Source organism: Lagopus muta, chromosome 2, assembly GCF_023343835.1.
Source record: "Lagopus muta isolate bLagMut1 chromosome 2, bLagMut1 primary, whole genome shotgun sequence".
Lineage (NCBI taxonomy): Eukaryota > Metazoa > Chordata > Aves > Galliformes > Phasianidae > Lagopus > Lagopus muta.
In genome coordinates this window covers 58,337,067-58,352,141 of record NC_064434.1, presented here as the reverse complement: position 1 = coordinate 58,352,141, position 15,075 = coordinate 58,337,067, and the positions used below count along the sequence as shown (strand labels likewise).

The 15,075-nt window shown below is 44.9% G+C and overlaps 1 protein-coding gene across 3 annotated transcripts; it reads left to right on the top strand.

The window, feature by feature from the left end:
- The first annotated feature begins 6,610 nt into the window (after window positions 1-6,610).
- LOC125689706 (T cell activation RhoGTPase activating protein) lies at window positions 6,611-14,386 on the top strand. Of its 3 annotated transcripts, none has more exons than XM_048937202.1 (10): window positions 6,611-6,734; window positions 7,155-7,238; window positions 7,345-7,398; window positions 7,841-7,907; window positions 8,917-9,086; window positions 9,848-10,009; window positions 10,479-10,588; window positions 11,304-11,499; window positions 11,892-12,009; window positions 12,197-14,386. In XM_048937202.1, exons 2-10 carry the CDS (start codon window positions 7,212-7,214, stop codon window positions 13,372-13,374), a joined length of 2,082 nt encoding a protein of 693 aa, XP_048793159.1. In that variant the 5' UTR covers window positions 6,611-6,734; window positions 7,155-7,211; the 3' UTR covers window positions 13,375-14,386. The 3 variants fall into 3 exon arrangements, with proteins under 3 accessions (XP_048793159.1, XP_048793158.1, XP_048793160.1); XM_048937201.1 differs by having other exon boundaries at window positions 8,914-9,086; window positions 12,197-14,385; XM_048937203.1 differs by lacking the exon at window positions 7,155-7,238 and having other exon boundaries at window positions 6,619-6,734; window positions 8,914-9,086; window positions 12,197-14,385.
- Window positions 14,387-15,075: the final 689 nt, after the last annotated feature.

Sequence of the window (15,075 nt, the reverse complement as noted above, 5' to 3'; positions counted from 1 at the left end):
GGATGTCAGGGGGAAATTCTTTACAGAGAGAGTGGTGAGGTGCTGGAACAGGCTGCCTAGAGAGGTTGTGGATGTCCCATCCCTGGAGGTGTTCAAGGCCAGATTGGATGGGGCCCTGGGCAGCCTGGTTTAGTATTAAATGTGGAGGTTGGTGGCCCTGCATGTGGCAGGGGGGTTGGAGACTCATGATCCTTGAGGTCCCTTCCAACCCTGGCCATTCTGTGATTCTGTGATTCTGTGATCATAATTTCAGGATGTCATGTTTGAAAGTTGCATGCTGGAGATCTATGTATACAGCCTTATAAATAGTACTCCTTACCTATCAAATGGAAGACCACCTTACAAATGTAACAACATTTTGGGTTTGTCATAACCCCACATAACAGAATAATAAGTATTCATTTTTACTTTCTGAATATTATTGGATGAGTCACTCAAGGATGGGATCAGTTCACGCTGCTGCACAATGCTGCAGCAATATGGAGTTTGGCTTACAGAAATATTGTTGCTGTATCGTGCACCTTTTGGCATGGCATCTTTATATCTGATGGTGCCTATAAAGAAGATTCAATTTCCCTTTGGAAGAGTTACTCTTCAAGTACTTCTGGGATACCTATCTATTTTAACAAGTAACCATGTGAATGAATAATATATCTGGTAACATTCAGAGCATTTCTTCTAAACTTCTCTTTAGATCAAAGATAAGTAAGCACTTCTTTTCACACCTAGGGAAGGGTTTTGCATCTTTACAAACTGGTCTGGTAAAAGATGTATCTTCTGCTTACAAACTTTCTTGCTACTACTAAATAAGGAAGTTGATGACTGTAAGACCACACACAGTGATTGTTTTCAGAGAGTGAAAAATCTCCAACATAGTAATATGCTAAATGGGTGAAAAGGTAAAGCTCAAACAAACCTTTAAAAGGAAGTGAGAAGGGAGAAAAAGATCTTCCATTGAAATCTCAGCCGCCACTGAGCTGGCAAATGGACAATGCAGCACAAAATTACCTTTGCTTTGCTCTCCTTGCTGCCCTCTCTGTGCAGTGACTGACAGTGCTTTTGCAGATGCAGAGGCTGGGATCTGGTTACCCTGCTTCCACATGCTTCTGCTGGTGAGTGCTAGTGCCTGAGGCCAGCTGGACCTGTCTGAAGTTTGATGCACTTCCATGGTCCCCACGTCCCTTCTGCAGGAGAGATATAGCACCCTTTGCCCAGAGGCCTCTTGGTGCCCTGTGGTAGCAGCCAGAGCCCATGCCAGATGAGCTTTTGCTTTCTGAGATCCTCATAAGGTAGCCCTGCTTCAAAAACAGGATAGTGATGCAAAAGTAGAGTGTTTATAAAAAACAGCAGCACGGCGGCTGTTGCTAGTAGCAACAATATGGCAGTCATCAACTAATATGGAGATCTTTGTCTTGAATTTGTCACCAGCTAATATGGAGATGTTTGCTTCAAATTTATCATCTTGATTTTGATGGGTTGCCAAAACTACATGAAGAACATTTTATTTTGCTGTCAGTGTATGTGCATTCACAGGGACAGAGGGCATGACAGAAAATAGGTCTCCTAAGAGTGGAGCCAAATGTATTCAGAGGAGTTTGACTCCAGCCAGCAAAGTTACGCTTGGAAAGATTTGCCTTGCCTTATATTACATTTGCCTGGAGGATGGAGTCCAGATGTGTGGCCATAAATGTTTCCATTCACGATTCATTTAGAGGCGATGAGGATCTGGTTACTGGCATTTGGGCCTATTACCTAGGCAGTAGGTACAGCATAGGAACAACGTATTCACAAAGGCATCACCATGATGAGGAGTTTGGGGATGTTCTGTCATATCACCACAGGAAGCCAACTGGAGAGGAAATTCCAGATCCTTCTGGTTATCCTTCCTGAGTGCATCCAGTGACAGCCATGTTCAAGGCAACGGGGAGCTGCTGCGCCTGGAGCAGCTCCCACTCTAAATGCTTGAGCTGTGAGGTCTTGCCACTCATGAGCCTGGTTTTCTTCTCTAGTTTTTATATTGGTATGACACATACACAATGAACCCCAGAATTTCACTCAGTCCAAGTTTTTGGGTTTTCTTATGGATGGGTTCCTACGACGTCGGCAGCCTGCAGATCATTACACTGAGTGAAAGTGAAGTGAGTTATGCTTGAAAATCACATGCAAGTAGGAAATGAGTGTGAAATCCATGTACTCTCTTGTTTCCACTGATTCTCATTTTAAGATTTGAGATGGTTTAGATACTGAAATTCAAAGCAAAATACAAGATGCAGAGGAAGGAAAGATACAAGCTTATGTCAACAAAAGTATAAAAGGAAAGCACTTGTATTAATCCTGAAAAGCAAAATCAAGATTCATATTGCTCTGGTTGTGGTAGGGAATATAATCTTCCTGTGAGAACAAGTGAAATTGACAGAAAAGTACCAGCTCAGTTTCTGATTAATAAATGAATGAGATAAAGAAGCAAGTGAGAATGCTGCTGGAATAACAAAAGAAAATGTTATAAGTAAGTAGATTCTCACTTTTGATACTTTTTGAGTATTTTCAACAAGAAATCTTGAAGAGAATAGAATTAAGTCCTAATTGCGAGTTCTCCTTTTTTTTGTGTGTGTGTGTTTTGTTTTGTTTTGTTCATTGTGAGTAAACAAAGACTGATATCTAGATCTGCTCAGTCAGAACTGAAGGGCAACCAAAGTTCCGAGAGGCCTTTCTGCTGGCCACCTCAGGGAGTCCAGGGAATGAGTGACTCTTAAGCATCTCCTGAGATACACCAGCAAGCTGTGCACTAGCACAGACCCTTTGAAAAAAACAATCTGCATGCACCAGTCGTCCACATCTGAAAAGCACTCAGTGGAATCAGTCAGCTGATGACTAGTCAGCTAGATCTTCAGAACTGCCAACATATTCTTGGGGGAGGAGGGAGTGCCCACAAAAGAATAAACAAACCATCGTGCAAATCAAGCACAAACAAAAAGTGGGTGTTATGAGAAGGGCACAGAATACTCCTTAGGTTGTGTTTGCAGTATTATTTTTGTTCTGTAACTCCTTCCTGTGCAATAGCTACCCAGTGTGTAGAAGGGTGGTGCACCACCATTGCAGTTTGATATCTGATTAAGGATAAAAACTAACAGAGCAGAGCTGGGAAAAACTGACAGTGGGTTTCACTTTCCAAAAGCAGGGTTTGTTTGAGTCCAGATCCCACAAGACTAACTCCAAGATTTTGGCATCAGTTGGGTTAATGTCTCTAGCTCTTTTTTCCAGTTGTCACTGGAAGGGTCAGGGACTGTTTTCATGACAGCACACACCAGCCTCCTTTCTGTGATCAGACCTTGCACTGTGCCTATAGGATCTGCAAGCCACTCTGGAAAGCGGTAGGAAATGAGAGCTGCCCTGAGAGGTCAGATAGAAATGTACCCTGTTCTCCGTGGTCTACACACTCTGTTCTTTGGCTCTGTGTACAGATCACACAAAGCTTTCCTTTCCACACAAAAACACAACTCTGACTCTGGCACAATTGCTTTCCTTTTTTTGGTAAATGCTCCTACTGTTCCCCTAGGAGACTGCATTTGCGCCAGTGAAGATGTAACAGGAATCCAGACTATCTTCCATATCGAGATGCACTGATGCAGAACTTGGCTCTTCCTGCTGTATTATATATGGGCTTGAAGGAGTCCCTGCTTCAGGCGCATCCTGTCATACACTTATCACTTCCGCTGCCTCCTTGCTGGTAGGACAAAACCACTAAAACAAGTGTCAGGATTTGTTCACACTCCCAATTTTAAGAACCATAATGTAAAATTTGCCTCTGTCGTGTTGAAGCAGACAAAAGTGAGCTGTGGCTGGGATTTTCCCATTTGTGGTTTGCTAGGGAGGGAACAAAAACAGACACTTTCCAGCCGCAGCAGATTGCCTGCCTCTCTCTTCTCACCATCAGACCCTGATTCCTTCTCCCAGCTGGTGTTGCCTCTTTGTTGCTACAGCCTTGGGAGTAAGATCTGCAGGGAAAGAAACCTCTCAGCTTGACCTCAGTTTAGAAGGTTAGAAAGAAGGGAATGTCTCAATTCAGTATGTGTCAGTAGCAAGTGGTATACAAACCTTCTCCTCAGAAACTGGCTGGCCACAGTGTTTGGGAGTCAACCAGGGCAGCCATGGCCTGGACATGAGGCTAGTCCTGCAAAGTCCCTGTAAGCTCCCTGTCACACATGCTTATACTTGGTAATACTCAGTGTGGATGTTGGCTTTGGTGCTCACATCCACACGGCCCATTTCTTGAGGGTAGAGGAGGCTGTGGAGCCATGCACTCACTGCCTTTGAGACAATGTTGGCAGTAGCCAACACATAGGAGCTCTTTGCTGTCCTTCCCCAAGCACAGCCAGGCTCTGTGCTGGGTGGCCATGTAATCACTGCACCAAGCCACAGCTTTTTGTTGTGCCTGCTATTCAGACGGGACATGCTTGTTTGCAGTGAAATAAGTTGCTTCAAAGTCATTCTTGCACAAATTAAGTGTTTGTGATGCACAGCATATAAAAGCTATAAAAAACAAATGAAATAATGAGAGTGAAAAAAAACCACCAATGTTTTCCATATGTTCAAGAAGGCCTACACACATAATACAATAGCCAAATCCTCTGAACTGTTAATAAATGAGATCTAATTAGATGGAGATAGAGCAGTGCGTGCCAACTGGCTGCCCTGTATGTGCTGTCCATACACTCTCATTACTGTAGCTCGCCTCCTGGGAAACTCAGAGCATTATGCTTGTGTACAGCTGTGTCCTATTTGTAACCTAAGCTTCTGGTGTAGCTGATCACCACCCATTAAACTCTCATTTTCTTCACCAGTCACACATTTTCCAGAACAAATGCTGTGTCTTAATCGTGAAACAAATTGAGCTCAGAAATATGCCTGTGTACAGTGCTGGGAGAGAGGGCAACTCAGAATTGAATTGCAGAGGTCCCCCATGCCTCCTAGGTGCTTAATAAACTGATACATTCAGATGCATATTTATCACACGTGTACATGTACCAGAAGTCCTGCTGGGACCATCAGCAGGGGTGCTGCAGCTGCCAAGCAGCCTCAGAAGAAATTCTCGAGAGAACACAATGCAGGATAGCGATATTTTTGTAGCAATGTAAATCAGCCCATGGAATGTAGTAAGGAAATGGCGTATGTATTGCAGCCTCATGGGACTCCTAATTAACAAAAAATCAGTTACAGTGGTAACTGAAAAGTCAGCGTTAAATGCACAGGATTGTAGAGTAAGTGATTTTGATTCATGTAAGTTTTCTCTCTCGTCTACAGGAGGGTGTATCCACAGAAGCACTGAAACTACAAAACCTCAGGAGAACTTGAAATTTCACCCACACCACCTCCACCCCCTGAAAAGAAGAGCAGCCTTCCTCTTTTCCTTCCAGACGCATTTCTGTCTAGCCAGAAGTGAGTTTTGCACCATGGATTTCTGCCAGGCAGAACCGAGTTGCCACCAGCTGTCTGCCTCGCAAAGACATCCCTGGGTCAATACTCCATGGGACAGATCTGATGTGCTTATGCAAAGAACAGCTTTAAGGGTGAATTCGGCAGCGGATGTGCATCTGTGACACAGCCTTGTCCCCTGCAGACAAGAAGTAGAGCATCCTCCGGGGGAAGCACCAGTCAGACCAGTTCAACAAGGCAGCCAACTTTCCTGCTGGACCCACTGCTGAAATACTGCCAGCCCTTTGGTTCTCAGTTCCAGCCCCCTACGTCAAGACTGGTGCCCAGAATACCGTATCATAATTCACTTTGTCAATGTAAAGCCTGCATGTGCCTTTCACAATTGATGGCTTTTTTGAGCTCTCTAGATGGATTGATCTTTTATTACTTGGACACACCATTCTAATTAAGAAGTATTTTCATCAAGAGTTTTTATTACATATTGTTATATGCAACAGTTTACTATCTAACGTTATTTCTTCTTTTAAAGCAGAATAGCATTTAGAATAGCATTAGTGTTCTCCTTTCTAGTCATCTTGTTTTAAATTTCATATCAGCAATGAATAGCTCACAGCTCAGTGTAACTTTACCAGATAATCTATTTCCAGCCTATTTGACACTTGGATTTTCAGGAACTAATTGGCACCTGCAAAGTGTGTGTCTGCACTGCTTTCAGACATTAAACTGTTGTGATTAGTTTTGTAAAAAAATGTACAAAAACATTTCTCTGAATTTTGGCTATTTCACTCCTCCTCTTTTTAATTATTCTGAGTGCAAGTCGATCTAGCAGTGCATCTTGAAACTGCACAATCTCTGATCTCTGGGACCCAAAGAACAGGTGGTGCCCACTGCCCTTTCACTGCCCACGCCACAGCCCCCTCTGCACATCCCACCTCGCAGCAGTGATGCGAGATGGAACATTCACCTGGCAAATGGCTCATCCTTTCCATGCATAACAGATACATGGGTGTTTTTTTTTCTCTTCTTCTTTAAGGAAAAAAAAAAACCAACAACACAGAGCTCCTCTAAAAGGAAAGAGGAAGCCAGAAATGTCGCAGCATCTCAGTCCTGCCCCATGATGCTTCTTCCTGCCTGTGAATTTCCACCTGCTGTTCTGCACTATATAAGGCAGCACACGTGGGGTAGAACTGTTTAGTCGCCTGCGCCCGCCCAAAGGATTAGCAGCAGGGGAACGATGCTGCTTGCCCTGTCCTCTGCAGCCCACAGGAGGTGAAGGAGCTCCAGCGGGACTCACTCCTTGGGTAAGCAAAGCCTGGGTACGAACATGCGCTGTTGGGGTGCGGTTGGGGAGCCCCAGGCACAGCTGTACAGAGATGTGCACCGACAGTTCGTGGGCAAAGCTGACTGGCTTGCTTAGCTTTGTGTTTGCAAATCAACAGTCCCACATAGCTGTCACTGCCTGCTCATTTTTGCGTGGATTAAAAATGGAAAGCTGCTTTTTGTCTGAGTGAATGAAGGGGGAAACAGAGCAAACGACTGAGGGCATTACAGAGGGAGCTTTCGGTGAGCGCTGCTTTTATGGCTCACCCGGGTGGGCGATCTTTCTGGTCAGGATTGCGCTGAGATGCTTGGCTGGCTTGTGGGGCAGAAAGGAAAGGAAGGAAAGAAGGGTGCAGCTTTACCAAGCTCCTTTTTTTGTCTGTTCCTTGTTCAATAAACAGGCAAACAAAAGGACCCGAGGAACCAGACAGTGCAGAGCTCCCCCAGTTAAACTCCTAATGAAAGTGCTTAGCAGCTGTAATACTGTGAGTGTCATTATTTCAGCTCTGTCAACAGAGCGACTTTGAAAAGCACTGATCTCTAAACTGTAGCACTAAATAACTCACTCCTGGTCTTTGTTTTCTTACCTAGTCAAAGACACTAAATGCTGGAAACATGGAGAGTTTGATTGAGTGCCCATCAGAGGTAAGCAGTTGCTACTTTTTTTCCCCAGCTCTTTGCTGGGTGCTGAGGCGAGATCTCTGTCCCGGCTGCGCACCCCGGTCAGGATCTGATGGCAGAGAGCCCTTCCTCATGGGCAGAGTTTGGGAGGAGATCCTCAGTGCCGGGGGGAGGCAGATGGGCAGGCTGTTCCCCCTCCCCACATTCAGACAGCTCGTGTCCTGCTGTGGCTTCTTGGAGTCACAGCAGCTGTCTAACTCAGCGCTGGGGCTGTGACTGGCCGGGCAACAGCCAGGGTGGCTGCCATGCACTCTTGTTGGGCAGCAAAGCAGCATCACGGCTGGGCCCAGGGCTCCCTCGGCAGCTGTCCGGTCACTCTGCTCGCTTCCTGGGCCTTTCATGGGTTTCTGTGTGGCTGCATCAGGTTGCTCAAGGCCCTCTTGTAACTCTGATGCGCTTCTTGCAGGCTGATGCCAAGAAATGCCCCCTGTTGGGCCCAGCTGACACTGAGGACAGACTTTGCCAGTTGGCTGGTGAGTTTTAAAAACAAACTGAGAAACTACCTTCTTATATAATGCTTGCAATGCTCGTGTAGAACCGCTCACCTCACGTCCCTCAGTGCAGCCCAAGCCCCACCATGACCCGGGAGGCAGCGGCCTCCCTTTGCTCATTGCAGATGATGATGATGCCTGCCTGTGCATCCCGATTCCATGGTCCTCAGAGCCAGATTAAATTGTGTCCTCGGCAGCAACATCAGTGCACGTGCTGCTTTCTGACAGGAGCATCTCCACTGGGGTGCGGCCCTGCTGCTCACCGCTACCCATATGTTTACACACCAGGGCAAACACACCCAGCTGCAGCAGAGCTGCACTTGTTTGCTCTCATGGTGCAAACAACTGGGAGGAGAACCAGCACAGTACAGGGTCAGAAATGGAGCAAGCTGTCCTGTCACACTGATTTTCAGGCTTATCAGAAGCAAGTTTTATATGACTCCATAGCACTGTGACTTTCTCATAGATTTTAACACTTGCTAAGAGATTTCTGACCCTGAAGCCAATGCAGCCCAAAAGTGATGCTCAACTCTAGAGGAGGTGTATCCTTCATGGACAATACTGAATAGTGGAAATTGTCATTGTAAGCTGCCCAAGTGACATATCTACCTTAGACAGCTATCACAGAAACCTCTGCAATTACAAAAATCTCTATAAATGTCAGATATGTACCGTTAGTTCTGTGCCCTGTATGTTCCCATTCTCTAAGAGGAAATAGTGGCTAGAGTGTAAAAAAAAAAGTCAGAAAACAGGAAAGGTGGTGTCCTTAGAGGGATAGTCAGAGTTCTAAAGTTTAGGCAGTTGTTTCCTTAGCAACAACTTGGTTATCTTTCAGTTTCTACCCATTTAGTTTGAGTTGTTGCCTCAACATACACCTCTGCTCTTCACTCCACATCACATAACACTGCACGCAGATGAAGGGAAGCACAACTCTGTTGTTTTATTTTAACTGATTTTTTTTTTTTTTTTAATTTTCCTTTGTTTGCAGCAGATGGAACAAAGAAAAGAAAGAAGGTGATATCGTGGCCATTTGCTCTGAGACGCACTTCCACCAGCGGGGATTCCCCAGGGCAGCTGGACTCCGGCCTCAAGATCACCTTGTTTGGCCAGCCTCTGGCAATTATTTGTGGGGAAGATGACATGCTGCCCCATCCAGTCCAGGTAAGCAATCCTAGCGATATGTTTATCATACTTCTGGCTTCCAGAGTGAGGCAGGATCCCCTGTGATTCTGCTACAGTACTCTGGAAATTAGTGGTTTTGGTGTTTCCTCTCCATGCACAATTCTGAGAAGCTCAGAGCTCCTCCCAGGTGTGGAACGGATCAGATGTGCAAGTTCTGTCCACTCTATGCAACTTCCATTGGAAATTACTTCAAGTGGAGACATTGTGGACCGGGAATGGGAGAAATAGATCTGTTGCTCAGTACAAACCTCTGTGGTTTTACAGAAGTCATATCAACAAATCTTTCAGCAGCAAAAACATTCAGGGATTTCTGTGTTTCCCTGAAATATCATTCAGCTGTGGACTGCCACTGATAAATACTCAAAGACTTATCTTCTAGTTAAAAATGATCTTGCAAAATTTCTTCCACTGAGTTGGCTTTTCCAGTGCACAGGCTTTTTTCTCTTCTAAGAAATATTTTCTAGGCATTCAGCCTGGCTTGGGAGCCACCTCTTGTTTCCTTCTGGAAAGAAGCAGGGATGACTCCATTGGAGTACAAAAATAATTTGGTTTGGGGGAAAAATCAGATTATTACCAGTATAACCTACTTGGAGATAGAACTAGATGCTGGTCCACATAAAGCAGAGTATACCTACAGTCATTTTATTTTCTCCTGTACCTAAAGAAATGTTCACCTGCTAAAGGACCTTTCTTCACTCACAATAACATTTTCCCCATCCCTGTCTATTTTCTTCCTGCAGGATCTCCTAACTATATTGTACATGAAAGGACCTTCCACTGAAGGGATATTCAGAAAAGCTGCCAATGAGAAAGCGCGCAAGGAGTTGAAGGAGGATCTAAACAAAGGCGGGAATGTTGATTTGGAAAGCAAAACTGTGCACCTACTGGCAGTGGTTTTGAAGGTAAATTCCTCTGACTTTCAGCTGTAGGAGAACATAGCCAATCTGCACAGGCACACCGTAATGCAGAGATTTGGCTTAGGTGGGACTCCAGGTGAAAGAAAGAGTGAAACCAAACTAAATGTTATAGGCATGGGAAAGTTTGGCTTTCTCCTTTTGAGATGGATTTTCAGCTCCATTTCTGCTGCTGACTTTCTGCATGCCCACAGGAAACTCAATTCCTCCTCCTCAGCATCCTCTTCTGTGAGGAACACTGAGATTTAGGGATGAACAAGAAGCACATAATAGCTATAAACCCTTATTGCACTGATGTAAGGGCACACAGTATGTACCTGTGAAGCTTGCTTCTCTGTAGAGCTGATGGCCACCTTTGAGAGTAGGTAGCTCCAGCCAACCTGCCTTGTAGAGAGCCCGAGTAGCAGCCATGTTCCCCTAGTGTCCATAATCTCATCTCAGTCTCTTGACTTTGCAGGACTTCCTCCGAAATATTCCCTCCAAACTTCTGTCAGATGACCTGTATGACAAGTGGATGCTAGCTCTGGAGAAGCCAAGCAAGCAAGAAAAAATTGAAGAACTGAAAGAGTAAGTGTTGCAACCAGCAAGTTCTGCAACCAGTCTAGGTGCAATGGAGAGGCTGGTAGTGGCCAGCACCTTCTCTGGAACTTGAGTCTCATTTAGAAACCCGTTTCTCCATTTGCAATTGTTTCTGTGGGGGTTGTAGAGCAATCAGCATGGAAAAGCACTTCTCTAGCAGAAGCACTTCCTGGAGGTATTTGGGATTGCTCTAGGAATCACTTATAGCCAGCAGGAGGAGGGAGCTGATGGTGTCACAGTGAATGTTGTCACTGTATGGTGTAGCAAGCGCTGATGAGAGCTGTAGGCCTGATGGCCACAGGGTTGGACAAGTGAGGCTGGCCCTGTGCTGTGTCCTTCAGAATGACCAGAGGTGAAAGGTGGCAGAAAGGGCTTTGTGAGCTGTGTGACAGCCACAGGTTTTCACGCACCCTTAGGAACCTCTGGTGATATTTTCTGATGCCGCCTCCTCTGCTCAGTGACACAGGATGCTGTAATGTTTCCCCTCAGTCAAGACCACATAATTCAGGATCTTGTACTTACCCACAAGCTCGGCTGCTGTTGGGGATTTCTGAATGACACTTCTGCAAAGTAGTGAAAGCATAGGCATTCCTTTTTCTGGAGGAAGTGCTGTCTGTCCATGTGCAACTGAGACTTGCTCAAATAAAGAAGTAGCAGCCACCGCACCAGGAATTAACATCTCATTTTGCCTTTTTTCACTTAGGGTGGCTGACAAATTGCCCAGACCAAACCTGGTCTTGCTCAAGCAGTTGCTTTCTGTGCTCCACCGCATCAGCCAGAACGCTGACACCAGCAGGATGGACGCCAACAACCTTGCCATCTGCGTAGGCCCAAACATGCTGAGCCCGGGGACAGGCAGCACATTGCCGCTGGAGGTGCAGAAGGAGATGAATGACAAGGTGAGTTGGGTTCACCTACCAGCTGCTCTCCCTGGGTAGCTCAGATGCATCCTCGGGGATCCCACTGCTACAGCAAAGGCCACACAAAAGAGAACAGCACCGCTGTGTGGCTGCCCCTCATCCCACATGTCTGCAGTGTGTATCCTGTGGGCATTGCTAACCACACAGCCTATGGGGAGTGCTAAACTGTGGCTGATGGCATTTTTTTTCTGGTACCAGGGCAGATCAGTCCACCTGTGGTGTCAGGCCTCATGGTACAGGCCAGGATTTTGGCAGAAGCCATCCTTCTCTGTGCAGCCCTTCATCATACAAAGACATCGGGCAGCAGCAGAAAAGACTGTTCAATATATTTTCAGCCCCTTTGATTGAAATAGATGGTTTTCTGTGTGCAGGTGACTGTGTTGGTGGAGTTCCTTATAGAAAACAACTCAGAAATATTTGGAGAGGACATTCTATGGCCTGTCAGCACCTTGGCTGTGGAGTCACCAGAGCATATAGACAGCTCCACAGGTAAGAGAATGGAGGAGGGATTGTCACAGACTGGGGCTGCTGCTTTTAGGTTTGATATGGGAATACATCTGTGGAAACAAATGTTAAAAGAACCTGTTGTATTGCACTTCTACAGGAATATTTTCCAGATAGCTTCCTTTTGTTCTTCCATGGCCAGTAAAAACTAACAGGTGCTTTGTCCCCACAGAACGCCTGTGTGCTACTCATCAGAATGACTCTGCCTATGACAGCCCAGATCCTGAAGCTGAATGCTGTACTTCTGAGCTGGAGCAGCCCAAAGGAAGAAGCACTGGTTTGAGCAGAAGATATCCAGCGTGTGTCTCTGCCACATCACTGACTATTTGCAAAAATGACACCAACACGATGGACAGGAGGTACTCAGAGCCAGACCTATCATTCCAGGACCGTTTCGAAAGCAAAATAAGGAAACAGAAGCTAAACAAAAGTGAGGACAGTTTTCCAGTTCAGCAGAAGCAGCTAGGTCTGGAGAATGAGGTGCTGGACAAACGACTTGCAATCTTACCTTCACAACTATCAAGTGACTCTCTATCTAAAACATCCTCCAGTTGCTCACTAGAGAGCTCTGATGGCTCAGTCTTCACCAGCTCCCCATTAGTTTCACCCTCTAGTCCCAAAAAAAACTTCTTAAATAGGCCCCAGTCCTTTTGCACCAAGCCTCATGAAGACTGTAGCACAATTAGGCGAGAGATCAAAAAGCATTCTATGTCATTCTCTTTTGCAAACCACCGGAAAACACTAACAAAACAACAGAGTTGGGGGCCTGGAAAACACGTGGGTTTCCAGAGGGACAGTTTCACAAAGAAAGATGATCAGTTCTCCTGCAGAATTGTACAGGAAAACAGCCCCGAGGATGACAAACCAATGCATGTGCCATACCAGCGAAGGTCACGTTTCAGGTCAGCTGATGAAGTGTTCAGAGAGGTAGACCAGAGGAATCCTGGAAGACCACCCTCTTACGAAGAAGCTACTAAGAACTGCGTGGCCACCCAAGTTCCCTCCTGCAATGTCACAGTTCAGACTATGAGATCAAAGGTGTCAAACCAGGACGCTTTGCCATCTGATCTGTGTACTGGCCTTGCACAGGGCAGAGCCTGTACAGCTATGAAGGACCTACCCAGCGACAGGATTTCTGCAGTGAATGATTCTGATGCAGAAACTGAAACTCTCAGTGTTACTGTTGGAATAAACTCCCGTGTGAGTTTACCTGTGACGCCAGGAGTGTACCGACTGAGAGCCATGTCTGAATCCTATCAAAAGAACAAACATGAGTATGTGGCACGACGGTGCAGCCAGCCCATTTTTGAGGTAGAGCAGATACAATATGCTAAGGAATCCTACGTTTAAAATCTTCTCTCTCCTCTTTACGTTGTACAAAGTAAATGCTGTAAAGATAGATATTTTGCTTATGTTTTGTAAGATATTAGTTTCAAGGGACCCGGAATAAGCTAGCTCCATATGAACATTTTTTTCTTGGAGGCTCTTCTGAAGTGTTGGTCACTTTGACATGTCACCTTCTTCCACTAAAAGAGGTGTGTGTTCGTGGGGGGAAAGTATGTAAAAATATGAGTGACTATGATGCACATAACGTGTTGTGTGGGAAAACTAGTCAGTAGTTGATAAACAGTGTCGTATGTGTATCCCTAAAAGGACAATTAAAAGGTAGGCAGGTCCAAGTACCTGTCCCACTTTCCTCTTCTTTTCTGTATAGTTGAAGATTCTGTCATTTGCCATGTGTGCGTCAGGCTGATGCAATGCCTTGCTGATTTTCTGCATTAAGAAGTGGGTTAGCAGTTACCCCAACAGGAGAATAGCTATTCTGCCACCTAGGCCATTTCTTCACTCTTTCATCGAGCCCCTTGAACCTGCTGCCATTCCTTCCTCCTGCTTGCTAACCATGAGAACAATCTGACCATGAGTCAGCATTAATATTGTGTACTAAGCCTGGATTTAGAGCCACTGAAGCCCTACAGGGTCATTACAGGCACGTATCAAGTGAATCTTGAGTGGCCTGAGATGCTCTTAGTCTAAATAAACTGGACAGACTAAACAGAAGGAAAGATCGTCTTCAGCTTTGCTCTCATGAGAAATAATAATAAAAATAAATCCCATGAGGAAACATTCCAGATTCAAGTTTTAATTAGTTAAAATTGCAGATCATTTGTAAAATTCAAAGAAAGGAAAAGAACATATCTAAGTGCTGTCCTTGTAAAGACAACAGGAAGTGCAATGTTTTTACATGTAGGAACTTATTTTGGTTAGCTCTCACCTTTCCTTTTATGGCTTAGGAACTGGCAGAGTTTTGGTTTTCTCCTGTGTAAATTCACTACAATAAAAACATTTTCTGCATGATTGCCACACTGTCCATCGTCTCTCTTTAAAAGCACTCAGGAACAACACCAATTGTAGCTACTTTTATACTATACACTGCACTGCTGTTCTGTTTAAATGATGCGACACATAGCAGGAAGGAAAGCAACTGACCAATAGCATCACTATTTTAATTTTGTAAAACTGTAGGCCAGATTTTGGGAATATATTCTTCTCTGTCGGGGAAACAAGGTAGATTGCCACACAACAGCAGTTATCAGTAAGATGGAGAGGGAGTTACAAAGAAGAGATGCTAATTAGTAGGTAATTAGAAAACAGCATACAAGCATCTCAGATATGATGGTTTCTGGGAGTAGCTGTACCCAAAACAAAGCAAAAAGGAGAATGAGAGTCCCTGGTTATTTTTTTGTAGTTCTATATTTGCAACTCCTTTCATGACTATAAAGCCAGGCAGGCTTACATGAGATCATTTCGGAACTACTTATAATTTTGAAATATGCATCCATGTTTTGAAATACATACCGTTCTGTTCTTGTACTTTTAATTTTATCTGTGGTTTAGATTTTATCACAAAACATTTAACGTCTTATGTTACTTTCACGTGGAAAAAAAAAGTGGCCACTAAATCTATGATTCATCGAGCTCACAAATTCCGAGAAAAACTGAACAAACGCAGGTACAATGTGCAGCCTCTGTAAACCCATCCTGAGCACGCTT

Coding starts and splice junctions, on each gene's coding strand:
- LOC125689706 (XM_048937201.1), top strand. CDS start 7,212: ATGAAAGTGCTTAGCAGCTGTAATACT. Junction 7,399..7,840: donor TGATTGAGTGCCCATCAGAG/GTAAGCAGTTGC, acceptor CGCTTCTTGCAG/GCTGATGCCAAGAAATGCCC. Junction 11,500..11,891: donor AGAAGGAGATGAATGACAAG/GTGAGTTGGGTT, acceptor TTCTGTGTGCAG/GTGACTGTGTTGGTGGAGTT.